The 13793-nt window shown below is 42.7% G+C and overlaps 1 protein-coding gene across 2 annotated transcripts in view; it reads left to right on the top strand.

The window, feature by feature from the left end:
* Window positions 1-13793, top strand: part of MBTPS2 (membrane bound transcription factor peptidase, site 2) — a 471718-nt gene that overhangs the window by 421672 nt on the left and 36253 nt on the right. Inside the window, exon 10 of one of the 2 annotated variants that reach the window (XM_069640675.1) lies at window positions 12417-12492. In XM_069640675.1, the coding sequence (XP_069496776.1) occupies window positions 12417-12492 (76 nt within the window). Of the gene's footprint in view, window positions 1-12416; window positions 12511-13793 lie in introns of both variants that reach the window. The other variant, XM_069640676.1, reaches the window with a different exon arrangement.

Genomic DNA, 13793 nt, shown 5'->3' with positions numbered 1-13793 from the left:
TTCTCCAGCATGGGTCTTGCATGGATTCACATGCAAACCCTCCCCTCTGTGGCTATTCTTGGTTCATACTGCCACTTCACATGCTCTACCAAATCTGAAGATGGCCACAAGGGGTGGAGCTTAGGAGGAAGAGTGTCATTGGCTAGGGACGGTATGACCCAAAGGACAGTGATTGGTTATAGAGGTGGCCAGCAGAGCAAAACTGCTTTCTTTTTACTGAAGATTCCCAGCCTGACGACAAGGACTATGCATGCACATGTGAATCCATGCAAGACACATGCTGGAGAACAGGAGTTAAAGGTAAGTAACGTGTTCCATTTTGTATGTAAGGTGTATTTAATTTCAGTTACTGGCAGTTGTCTAATATTCGTTTTTTATAAATTTCACAAAATATACATTTCATTACATCTGTATTATAATTCAACTTAAGAAATGTATGTTTTGAGACTTTGAGGAATATTGTATTAATGCCATTAGGAACATGGTTCCGAAGGAGAGTGCTACAGTGTTCCGATAGAGATTTTTGTAGAACTTTTGTTCCTTTGCATATTCTGGCGACCCCTATCTCAGAGTCCTCTAGTGTAGCCCCAATAATTGAATTTGAATTTTTCTACAAAGTTACAAACAAGTGTGTACGGTATACCGCTACGTTAATTAGTTAGAAGTGAAGGGCATATGGGCCATGGCCATAGACTGGCCTTTAGCCATATTGTTTTAATGGCAGAGTGGCCACTGCCAAGGGCAGTGGTCGGTGGGATCTGGTTGACTGTTGCAACATGGAGAGTGGATATCGGCAAAGGCTGTGGTGTATTGGATCAGGCTATTTACTTGTGCGGGTGGGCCACTAATTCTTTGAAAACCTTTAACTAAGAGAGAGTTAAGATAAACCAGTTTATCGCAACAAACACAGGAAATTCAGCAGGTTTGGAAGGTGAAGACAATGTTAAATCTGAGTCTCCACCGTTGCTCAGCTCATGGGAAAATACACGAGATGACAGCAGGGTCCAACAATGAGATAAAAAACTAAATCATGGGCCACATCTACGGGGGTGAACCTGAGTAAAGATTGCAGTCAATTTTAACACCTGCTGAATTTTCATGTGTTTTGTTGCAATTGGTTAGTTCATTTTAACTAAAAAATGTTTTACCCAAGTATGTATGTGTTTGTATAAAGACAGTTAAGGTGAATCAGTTCAGTGCAACAAAACCCTTGAAATTTATTTAAAAAAAATATTTATGTTAATTGACGTTCAATTGCCGGATCCACACTTAAATGCCATTTAAATGTTGCATCTCACTTTCTTAAATGGGTGATCCGCTCTAGCAGTGATGTCAATGATGATGCGATAAATGTCATATGTGTTATGTGAAATGATAGGTGGGGGTTATGTACCGGATTACTAATGGGATTCTGGGACAAGTAAGGGGGAGGTGGCAGTAATGTAATGGATTACTGGGATGAGGAAGACAGAGGTTGGGGTAATGCATCCGCTTACTGTTGTATTACAGGGACAAGGAAGAGGGCGGTTGGGTTAAGGCAATGGGTTACTATTGGGCTACTGGGACATGAGGTGGCAGTAATGTAAGGGATAACTGATGGGGTACTGGGACGAGGAGGGAGGCGGGCATAATGGAATACTGGTATGAATGAAACCGATCACTAATGGGGTACATTCCTCTTCCTTGCCCCATTACCCCACTTGTGGGGATACTAGTATTAGGAAGAGGGAGGTTGGGATAATGCATTGGATTATGAATGGGATTCTGGGACCAGGAAGAGGGAGGTGAGATTAATGGCATACTTGAATGAAGAGGAGACTGGTTAATGTAACTGATTACTAATCAGGCACTGGGAAAAGGAAGAGTGAGGTGGACTAACACAATGGATTGTTAATGGGGTACTGGGAAGCAGAAAAATGAGGCTGATAATGAAGTTGTGAGACGAGGAAGAGAGAGATGAGGTAACAGGGTAAGTTGACAAGGAAGATGGGGGGTGGCAGTAATGTTGTGATTTTTAATGGGGTACTTGGATAAGGAAGAGGGAGGCCGCGAAACGCAACAGACTACTAATGGTTATTGGGATGAAGAAAAGGGAGGTGGCAGTAATGTAACACATCACAAATGGGGTATTGGAACAAGGAAGAAGGATGCGGGGTGATGAAACATTACTATTTGGTCTACTGGTACAAGGAAGAGGAAGATGGGGTAATGGAGTACAGGGAGATTGAGGATAGAGGTGGTTGTGTTACTGTAGATTTCTTCGAATACTCTTTTACCTAATACCATTTCACTGAATTTATTTCACCGAAAATGGTAGGGGAAATGGTATATGTGTAATGCATATTAGGTGGGGTGTTGGCTAAGGTTATAAATTAAGGTAGAGAGGGGTGAGGGGTGCTGCAGGGGGTCTCCCCCACATTATAAAAAAAAGTAGAAAAAGTGAAAAGTAGATTTCATTTTTCGATGAAATGGATTCAGTGAAATCTCCATTAGGTGAAATATATTCGAGGAAATCACATACATCCTTTAAATGTGGCATTATCGATGCGTTTAGTGAAGTCCCCATCTGTGGTCTGAAACCAACCTGATGTGTGATGATAGAACCCGTCCGATCAAGACAAAGGCTGAGCTCTCTAAAAAGTAATGAGGCAAAGATCTTGCTAGAGGTATCCAGCAAGGCTATGGGCCTATAGTTATCCGGACTGTTGAAGTCCCCCTTTTTATAAATGGGAATTATAACGGACTCTCTCCATGTTGGAGAAACGTTATGAGTCTCGTAGATGGAATCAGAGGTTTTTAAAGATTAAGAACCATACCTCAGGAGCACTTGTGATCACTATTGGAGCGAAACCATTGGGCCCGGTGCTTGTGATACCTTTGCATTACTGATTGCCCACAAGATATCCTCCACAGCCCAAGGTGAAGGTCCAGTAAAATCTGACCCTGCAATTCCTCCAAAGACACTTTCAAAACAAATTGGTTTGGAATACTTTCAGCTCGTAATAATCAAACCAAACTTGTTCTGCAATTGGACAATCAGTCCGTACAATTCTGGTATTTAGTTTTTTGTTGATGGTAGGCCAAAAACAAGCTGTATTGTGACTTAGAAGTTGGTTCAGAATGGACTGGATATCTTTAATGAACATTTCCTGTCTAAGAAATTTCACGTAGTTCCTGTGAACTTGGTTAATATACTTGTTGGCCTTTATATATTCTTCAGTACAAGGACCCAAGATCGTGATGGCCATTAATCTGGTTCGTTTGACTTTTTTGGAGGCAGCTATCCTAGGATCACATATATGCAGGAATGGATTAGTTTGTATTAATTTCCCCTTGGTGGCCATATCTTTGAAACCAGAGGAAATGATTTCATTAAATAAGTGAGTAGGCAGGACAGTAAGTTCTTTGTCACCAAAGATTAGATCATTAAATTTCCTGTTTGAGATCTGAGTAAATAGATCAATTCCGGTTCCATTTCAGAGTCAAACCATTACCATCAGTTAACAACAAAAGAGGTAAGGGGTTGGTTTTCGCACAGTTGGATGTCATTTTGCAATGTAATACAGAGAATTATATGATAAACAACCAACAAGTCGTAAAAAGAAACCGGACTACACTGCTTTCTTATTTCGTTAGAAACATAAAAATGGTCTATCCATGACTGTACAAGCGCACAATGCCTGGTAAAACAGGTTGAAACCTCGACATCTGCAGATGGCATTACAAGGGAAGTGTCCTATTTTGTCAGAAAGAGGTCCCAAGCCCTACGACTGGAAACATTTTCTCTAGTCTTCGCAGGCTGCAATATGTTGGCTTTAGCGCCTGCCAGACAGTTTGAATTAAAGTCACCGGTCAAGATAATTGCATGAGTTGATGAATGGACCATCCAGGCATCCATCAAGTTGGAAATTGCTGAATGTATTGAATCAAAAGAAGAACGGGAGGGGTTCCAATATAAATTGATTAATATTTTCAATTAAGGTTTTCTGAAGGTTAACTCTACCGCCAATATATCTTCATGGGTCGTTTCAATAGGTCGGGGCTGATTGCTAAGTTTAAATCAAACACAGTTGCCAATCCACCACTAGAATGACTCTTGTCTCCTCTAGTTGCTGGTTTTGTGAACGTGGTGAACCCCTCCAGATCAAAGTGTGATTCAATCATTGTCTCCTGGAATAAGATAAAGTGTGTGTTCTTGAGGAAGTCGGAGTTCAACTGAAAAATGACAGACCAAGCACTCGTTCTTATGCTTAAATAGAGCCACTCGATCTATGTCACCAGAACGAATAGCATGCAAGGCTGGGATTTGCCAGAAAATATCTAGTAGTTTGCCTCGGTTGAACCGCAAAGGACCATTAACATAACTAATGTTTTCTAGTCCAATGATAACAAAAGAGCAACTGGAATGGTGGCCTCCAAAGGGTCAGCTAACCTCTGCTGGTAGTGTATTCGTACAAAAATATGACTGCTTAGTTGAGACAACCTTTGGTAATAAAACTCCAGAAGTCAAAGCTGAGGTTGCAGCAAATAACGGGCTTTAAGTTTCCACCGCTACTTGATATGTGGATGTTGATGCTGTAACCTGTAAGATGGTTGTAGATGTGGATGTTGAGGCTACTGTTTGAGGCCATTGTTGCTTTGATGATGTCATTCGTAACTGGTGCCAAAGTTTTAGGTTGCAAAATGTCAGTGGTAAATGTAGTCATGATTGAGGCAGTTGGACATCCCCCCGGTATACAGGTTGGCTCCTCTTGCTCTTCCAGGCATAATGGATCACAAACCACATCTTTAACAGAAGACAACAACTCAGTGATCTTGGTTTGATTAGCCTTGGATGTTTTGATAGCTGGAACAAGTTGTTGTACACCATATGTGTCAACATCATTGTGGCTGCTTAGTGGAAACCTGGTAGGTTCAACTAGCTGGGTGTTCAGGTATATGATTTGGCCGATCTCGGGTTAAGAGCGCAAGAACTTCAATGAGGATTTGCATTTGTTTAAGTTTGAAGCTATAAGATGTTTTGTTTTCTTCTTAGCTTTTCTGCTTTTTTACCTTTTAGTAATGATGGTCTCCACAATTGCTTTGTTAGTTGTCATGAGAGATTGGGAGGTTATTGCTTGAATGCTCAAAACCTCCCGTATAGGTGTAGGTGGAGTTGTAATTAAAGCTACCGACTCTTGTTGAGGGCTAAACTTGCCCGGCCAGTCAAACAGAATAGGGGAAACACTCGGACTCTACATGTTGAAGCAGCGGGGTCAGACTGTTAGGAATCTGACTAATAGTAATAGGATCACACGTTTGTATCTCAAACTAACAAGGAAATGTTGAAGAAAAATGCTCACGAAGGGACACCCGCTTATCAGACCCTTTTCTCGCCCATCCAAGGATAATTTGAGTGTTCCTCTCTACTCTGGATATTTTTGTTTTTCTTGTGCTAGGTCTTTGATATTGTTGTATAGCCACAACATAGATTCCATGACCAAATGCAATGCTGAAATTGAAGCTGGCCCCAAAGACTCGACATTATGTAAAATATTGGTTGTTGTGTGTTTGTGTGTGTGTATGTATGTATGTATGCATATATATATATATATTTTACATTACTTGTCCCCTCAGCGGGGACCCCCCTGGGGCGCAGACACTCTCAATAGAAATTGGCCAGTGGAACAGTAAAGCCAGAAACCAGGGCTGACAAAGGAGGTGGATTCAGGTTGTTGTCAATAAGCTTGTCCATGTCTTTGCAAAGTCTTAGAAAAGAAGCATCCAGGACTGTTGAGTCACTAGCAATATTGTGGTTACCAATGACTGGCAGTTCTTGATCTACCGAAGCCCCGGTCTTGGCCCCGTTGTGGTGTTATTAACAGCTTTAGATGTAGATGAGAGCTGATTTATTGTTGAACTTTGTGTTAATGAGCAGACTGGTAATGGCCCAAAAGGGGCCGGCATGACATCTGCAGCAAGCCGTTCATCCCTCGGCACTCGAAGTTCAAGCGCGAACACCAGTAATTCACTCAAATTAACAGTCTTTGCCTGCTTTACTGGCTTGGCTTTATGCTCGCACAGCGTTGCGAAAGGCAATGAATGATTGTGAGCCATGGCAGTCGTTAGTACAAGGTTAGCTTCTTTAGTAAAGTCACATTCAGAGGATCCACCCCTTGTTCTACTCGGTAAGGAGGCAGCCATCCTCCAATTATGAAACGTGTCTGTCTGTCTGTCTGTGTCAGGAAGGGGGAAGGACTGTCTGGTCCCATTCCACATCAATGGTGCATGAGTGAAACCAATGGTTGTTCCTGATTGGAAAACTATTGGCTATTTGAATAGTCCAGATCGCTTTGGAGCCAAGAATCCCTCATAGACAAGCAGCCGACTGAAAATCTGAAGAAGAGGCCTGGCATCCCTTCTTGCATTTGTCCCGGTGAAGCCTTGTTGGGCTACCTGATCGCTGAAGCCCCTGATATGAGTGGCGCTTCAGCCCTTGGACTAGTGGTACCAACTAGTCTTGATACCTTCTTGAGGATCCAGCCGTCCTGGGCCTTCATATGTGTCCCTGGACCACCCAGTGGCCTGACCATCTCTCTAATGGGCTACCTCGCCAGAAGTGTCACCGTCCGCAGTTCCACCCGGCACTTTGGTGGTCGCCAGCTTGTGGCACAAGTCGCCTTCCCTGTGAATGTCTTCAAGGAATCTGTCCTGGAGAAGCTTCTTCAAACGTGACTGGACGGATGCCTGCCATCGTCTGTGTGTGGTGGCCATCGCTGGAACTCGCGTTTCCCCATGCTGTGAAGTTTTGTGAAGAGGCATGCATCGGTACATCTTGCATTTCTCCATTGTCACTGGTTGCATCTTCCATCTGGACCTGACGGAAAGAATCCTTGCACCCCCAGCTCCTGGGCACCTCTCACCAGAATCAACAGTGGGAAATACATCCTCCAGTGACCCCCAGTTGATCCATCAAGTCATCTGGGACAATCGTACGGGCGTAAGTAAACTGAAAGCATTTGTCTCCCCCTGTTCTCCATATGATAACATTGGAAACCTAGCAAGTGCCTCCTCAAGTGCAGACCGGCAGACTGGTTGGACGTGTGTCAACACTGCCGTTGGAAGTTTCTTTTCGGCTTTGCAGCTGATCACAATCAATGCAGTACTTAAGGAGGCCACCGTGCGCATCTAGCAAGTGCCTCATCAAGTGCAGACAGGCAGACAAGCAGTGAGCTCTGAGCGGTAAGAGTTATCCATTCCTATTTTTTTCGGCTGACTGGAAAAAATAAAGGTTACACGCTAAGAAGTAAAGGCGGACTCTTATCCCAACCAAATGATCAAAATGCTCCAGAAAGGAGATGGTAATAACAGGAAAACCAGTTCTATTATTCAAATAAGCTTCCCCGTCAGTAGACTTTTGTGTGTTACTACGCAAACACCACCAAGTCTAAATGGAGGCAAAATTACAGATTATTTTGCCACATCACATGGAGATGTTTGTATTTCTGCTGCAAATGACAGCAGACACATGCCTTCTGATTTTTCTTTCAGTGCTTGAGCTGGAGACTGCCTAATGGTGGAAAATCGAATTTCAGGTGATAGGCCCGATTTGGGAACTTGTCAAGTGGCTGTTGATTTCATTTCTTTATCCATACCTGAGTCGAACTATTCATTGAATGAACCACAAGCTGATTGCTTGCCATCCAATCTAATTGACAAGAACTTATTAGAACTATGTTATAGTTTGCAAAGATGTTTGGTTGGACATTTAACTTCTAATCATATAGCTTACTCGGAAGAGAGGGACAAAAACTTGATTGGAACTAATGTATCAAAGTCACCTGACTTAATAAAGATTGTTGGTGATCTGGAAGATGAGAATGAGGAGGGTGACTTATCTGACCAATCTGATGCAGCAGCTGTTGGTGGAGACATTAGGGAGACACTTATGATTGTGAAAGCATTGTTTTACATTGTCTATGACGATGTCACAGAAATAAAAGGACTAGAGTAGTACGGTGGCAAAAATTGTTCACATCATCTTGGAGAACAGTGTTCCTGTGGATGTATCTGTATTGGACTTCATCCAAGAAATTGCAGATAATAGGAATGGTATAAATATGTCTTCTCCTGGCTATTCTGTTTTAATAGCTGCACCTCTGGTTTCAGATGGTGCCAAAGATGCTATTGTACCTTCAGTCTCTGAATCTGTTCATTTACTTGATTCCATAATGGGGGAATGTTAATGAGTTTTAGTCCAGTTAAAAATAGAAATTACAGGAAAAATAAAAGAAATAAGACACTCCAACAGGGAAACAAACCTGTTTTAAAATGATTGGTTAAAGCTGGTAAAGTGGCTAAGACTAAGGACATAGATTGTGCGTCCACTTCAACTTGTTATAATTTGATTATGCTGACCAAGATTAATGGTTACATTCAGATTATTAAATCACATGTAAAATGTGGTCCTCTAGATAAATGGATAAAAGCTCCTGCAACAAATGCCAAGAAGGTTGTGGTAAATTGCATTAGTTTTACATTGGATTCTGACTCGGGCATAATGGAATGGAGCTTGGAGACGGGGTGAGACAATTTTAGATACAACAGCTAAAACTATACAAGTCTCATTCCTTGATATAAAGTCAAATAAGGATTGTGATTGTCCTTTGATAAGGGGAAAAAAACGGGCTTAGGCGAAGACACTACAGGAAATTTTAATGGTACACTCGCTCTCTTAGTGACTTTAAATCTACAGAGAATGGAACAAATTGTTGTAACCATAACCAGCTTTGCAAAAATCTATTGTTTACTGAATTATTTACCTTTTGACCAAAGCCAATTTCTCAATATGAAAAATATTTTGAAATTAATTCACTGTATTCCACAACTTACTTCTGCATCCCCAAAGGACATTGAGCTAGTAGAAATACCTGATGGGATGGAATCTTCTTATTGGTTGTTGGTGTACTTCACTTCCTCGTTTATTGCGGAAGCTGTCGACAACCATGTGCAAGATTTCCTGAAGATGGGTTTTGAGTGTGAATAGTTTAATGAGGGGGTTTCCATTGATGTTGACGAGCTAGCAGTTAAGAATTTGAATCATTGAGCTGAGCAGAGGGGTCTTGAATATAGATTGCTTCAGATGATGAAGTCTTGTATTGAGCAAACCAGAACTAAGGGGAATATAAATTGAAGTACTACCTCAGTTGTTCTGCCCCGACCTCCTAGTTACTCTGGTATTGTTATGTCTTCTTGGAATACTAGAGGGTATCGCTCCTTTCTTGATAATGTATATGGCCTAAAAACTATTGATGAATCTATTGATGAATCTTACCTCTACCCCAACTCTACAGCGGGCAGAAGTACAGATCCCCCCCTCCAGTCTTTACTTAAGGTGTCTTTGTCTTTCTCCTTCTTCAGATGAAAAAGGTCCTGTAGTACTCCCTAAGTGCATGGGTTCTTGTTCATGAGAAGAGGATGAATCTTTTTCCCACCTGGGGAAAACAGTATGTCGGAACTCAGACCTTCATCGTTCATCCCTCCTTTCGCTAACTCTTTGGTCTATTCGTATTATCAAGGATATGAAGTCTGGTAGAGTCTGGGGAGGGTCAACCACTTGACTAAGGGCATCCTTAAAATCTTGTTTGACTTCTTTACAAAAGATTGTTACTTGCGTGTCTTCCGGCCAAACTGTCTAGGTGACTAATCCCATGAAATGGGAAATATAATTTAATAAATCTCGGTCAAGCAATTTGTTACGCACAGGACAGTATACTGCCTATCAAAAATATTTTGAAAAGCCTTCAAAGTCATCCAATAAAGGGCTGTTGCCATCAACATATGGGGTGGCCCAGGTTAATGTGGTTTTCTCTAGGTTGAACAGCATTCAGGATACTTTGGCTTGGTCTGAAGCACACAGTCTGGGCCCGTTTAAATAATGTTTCCGGCATTGGGTCAGGAATGATTTAAAATCTTTAGGAGCCCCCCACATTTAGGAGGCATGGGAGTAGCAGATACACTAAGATTGACACCTGGCACCTGTAAGATAGCCAGTGTAAGGATAGGTATGGTGTCCGAATGAGGACGTTCCAACTCCTGTACTGGAACCGGTCCCTGCTCCCCAGTGATTTCCCCGAAGGACAGGTTTCTTGGCTAAGTGTTCTACTGACAATTGCAGTGCCGACATTGACTGAAACAGAACAGCATTTTCTTGTCTAGATGTGGCTACCTATACTTTAGTTCCTACACTGAATGGAGGCTAGATCTTTTAGTACACCGTCCATGGTTCAAGAGAGTATATAGGTTCTCGCAATCTGTCAGGCTTTCTTGGTTGACGGAAACTCTCTCAGGAAGCTTTGGTCGCTGTATCCACTAACCCAAAAGTATAGATCCTGCCGGTTGAAATGACAACACAGCAAAGTAGATCTCCTGGGGTAGGAGTGCTATGGAACACACCTTCTCTGGAGCTTGAGACAAGACAGGAGCTGGAGTAGGAGTAGGAGACAGAAAATAGGGGTGGTGAGGAACTGAAGCAGACACAGTAATAAACAGTAGAACAAAACAGCGCCGTCTTACTAGAATCAAGCTGCTCCTGGCTCAACATGATCCCTCTTGGGTTCTGTGGATTGCTTTAGAAAATGGAGGACAAAAAGGAAATGCCTGGCACATGGATAGCCTAATTACCTAGGAAATGATTCAGGGAATCGGGGTCCAAACAAAAACATTTTCACTGTGAGAACACCCGTCTCGGATATGCCGTGCACTTAATTACCGGCAATCGGCTGTGGGTAGAGGATAGGCAGTTTAGAAGAAAGGACCATCTAGCGTTGTTACGCTCTGCGGCACTTCTGCCCATAGCGGACAGCACGGATGAAGTCTGGGGTCCAATTACAAGCTTCCAGGGATGGAGGTAAGGCCTTTGGTAAGTCTGGATACCTGAAAGAGGTTCCAGGGGCTCTTTGAGACGAAACCCTAACAAAGCATATCTGAAAGGGCTTTTGGGTTATCTGTTGAAAAAAGAATCCTGTCCCCTGCAGAGCACCGAGTACACACTCTACTCCTGCATACAGACCATTTACTCTGTGCACCATCAAGCAGCATTTGTAGCTGTTTAAGAGGCAGTGTGCCTGCTGAGTACACTGCGAAATTAACATGTGGCATTAATAGACTTGAAATATATAGACAAGGAAAAGCCCCAGCCTGAAGACCTTGCAGCCACAACCCAGACATTACATGACTTGCACCCAGCAGCTAAGCACCCCTTAATCCGCTACCTGATATCTGTAGAGTACCAGCCGCCCTTCACTACATTACCAGTCAACACAGTACCCCCAATTCTCTCATTGACACCCTGCCCACCCGACATGACTCTTGCACCCCCATGATACGCCTTACGGTCAGCTTCACAACGCAAATCCCATTGACGGCATCGCCCATGAATTTCACCCACAGCACCACAAACCACCAAACAGGCCATCGACACCCCAACAATCCATATTCCTGGTTTCAACAGTATGTTACCTTTGCTCCCAGTGGTAGTACAGATTCTGCCAGCCCGAAGATTCCAAAGAATAATAGCTTTGGTGCTCCTTTGCTTGGCCACCCATTTGAATCAGCTCCTCGATCATTCTGTAGGGCAGTGGATTTAAAAATAATTTAGGAGTAAGGTACTTTTGGCGTTTTCACATTTACATACAGTAAACCTACTCCATCAAACAACTTTCCAGATAGTATCGGGACCCACTCATCATTCCAGCAAGATGTGTAAGCAAACCTCAAGCAAGCACAAAGATCTAATTCATATAAGACTCAATTTATATTGTGAATAGTGCACTATCCGCACGCCATTTCATGCAGACTCACAGACCCAGTAATATTGAAAACCATGTTGAAAAATATATGGGGTTAGATTTATGACCATTTGTTTTAATATGAGAAATCTTAATGAAGATCTTGTGGCTGTGTGTGCCATTAAAGGTAATGTGGCGCAAACAATGTTCATCCTTTCACTTAGCAGAAATTCCAAAAGCTGGTGTTATCAGAGACAGTGCATGGATAAAATCTAGTTTTTCGCTTAGCACTACCATAATTGAAAGCATGCTTGAAAGGTACTAAAAAAAAGGTTTTTTTTTCTAAGTGACCCAATGTCATTAGGAGTGCCAATATCTAGTACTGGCTTTTTTAGCCTCCAGCACTAAGCATTCTGGAACTCGAAGGCCCACGCTAGGGGAAAATGTAAGTGCAAACATGTAAAGTGATTTTCGTGAAAAGGCCTAGATACAGATTCTCCTTGGGCCCAGAGGGTATTTAAAAATGCTGCTTTACACATAAATACATGTTGGGATGAGCTGTAATTGTATCATTGTTCTTCTAAAATGTTAGACCTTTGTTTCATCAAAGGGCTCATAGCTCATATTTGTATTTTGTTTTTCTTCTAGTTGGTCTTAGCAGTTTCATTCCACGATACAAATTTCTCAGCATAGATCTGCCAGTGATGATCGAGACATTCTGCAAGTATCCTTAACAAATAAAGTGAGTATTGGGTAAAAAAAAAACTTGAAGCCTTCATCTATGTTACAAACAATGCATAGCTTTGAGACCATTCAGCGGTTTTGAACATACATAAGGTGAGCCTCATTGCAATTCATTTTACAGGTCTTTTGGTTCTGTTTTCTAAGATTGTATGTTTTCATTTAAATTTGCAGCATGTTTTATTTCATCCTATCACGGTATGCAAGCTCCCTCACTTGAATTTGCTTCCTAATATGGTAATCCCCATTATTGTAAATTAAAACATGTATTTATATCAACACTTTGTATTAGGTACAATTGCAGGTCAGTAGTGTACTTAACGGATGCATAGCCCTCATTTACCTCCTTCTGAGCTGGGTGTCTCCAGTTCTGTTCTTTTTGGTTTTTTTTCCCATGTATGATAAGAATGTGCATTTTTCCCTTTGCTCTTTCCCTGCATTATGCAAAATATTTTTCCTCAATTGATTCATTAAATATATATTTCTGAGGCTTGTGGAATCTGCTTAGATCACATGCTGTGCATAGGCCGACATCTAGTGGAAGCTGCGGAGTATTACAGCTTGTTTTTCGAAACTTGAAAATGGGCGTCGACACAGGGCGTGCCAGTAATAATATCCCTAGTGTGACGTCCACTGTACCCAAGATCCCTCACGCGTCTAGGATCCTCAGATTGTTTTTTTCCGCCATACTGGTCGGAAGCATTTTGCGGAGTCCCCTGGCCTTAGCCATACTTTTGCTAAAAATTTAAAAGAATAATCTATTGACATCCTTCCCCACCCCAACGTCGAACTTCAACACTCGACGCCGGCTGGAGAAGAAATCGACCGTCGGCTGCTGCACGACGGATTTGGGCCTCGGAAGGCCTCTGGCCTCGGCCCGGGCCTTGGAAGGCCTCTGGCCTCGGCCCTGCAAGTAGGGAGAGTGGGGGGTGGTACATACTCTACACTCTTGGTATATAGGTACACCTTATACATTTCCTACACTTAACAGCCCACTGCCTCAAGGTGCGTATGGAGGGTACCCCTTTTCAATTCTGCCCCAAGTGCAATCGCAAATACCCTTGGGTCGACAGGCACGCCACGTGCAATCTCTGCTTGCCGAGGGACCACCCCGAAGCGAACTGCAGAGCGTGTAGTAGGTTTAAACCTAAGACACTTAAGGACCGTTCGACGAAGCGTTGGGCCCACCACGCCAGGCAGGCGGCCATGGCAGCGGAGGGCGACGGCAGCGACGCCGTACTTTCGGACGGCGAGAGCATTACGGCGTCGAAGACAGCCGAGCAC

This window comes from Ambystoma mexicanum, chromosome 7q, assembly GCF_040938575.1.
Source record: "Ambystoma mexicanum isolate Mex_15411 chromosome 7q, UKY_AmexF1_1, whole genome shotgun sequence".
Classification (NCBI taxonomy): Eukaryota; Metazoa; Chordata; class Amphibia; order Caudata; family Ambystomatidae; genus Ambystoma; species Ambystoma mexicanum.
This window is presented reverse-complemented; position numbering and strand designations above follow the sequence as displayed.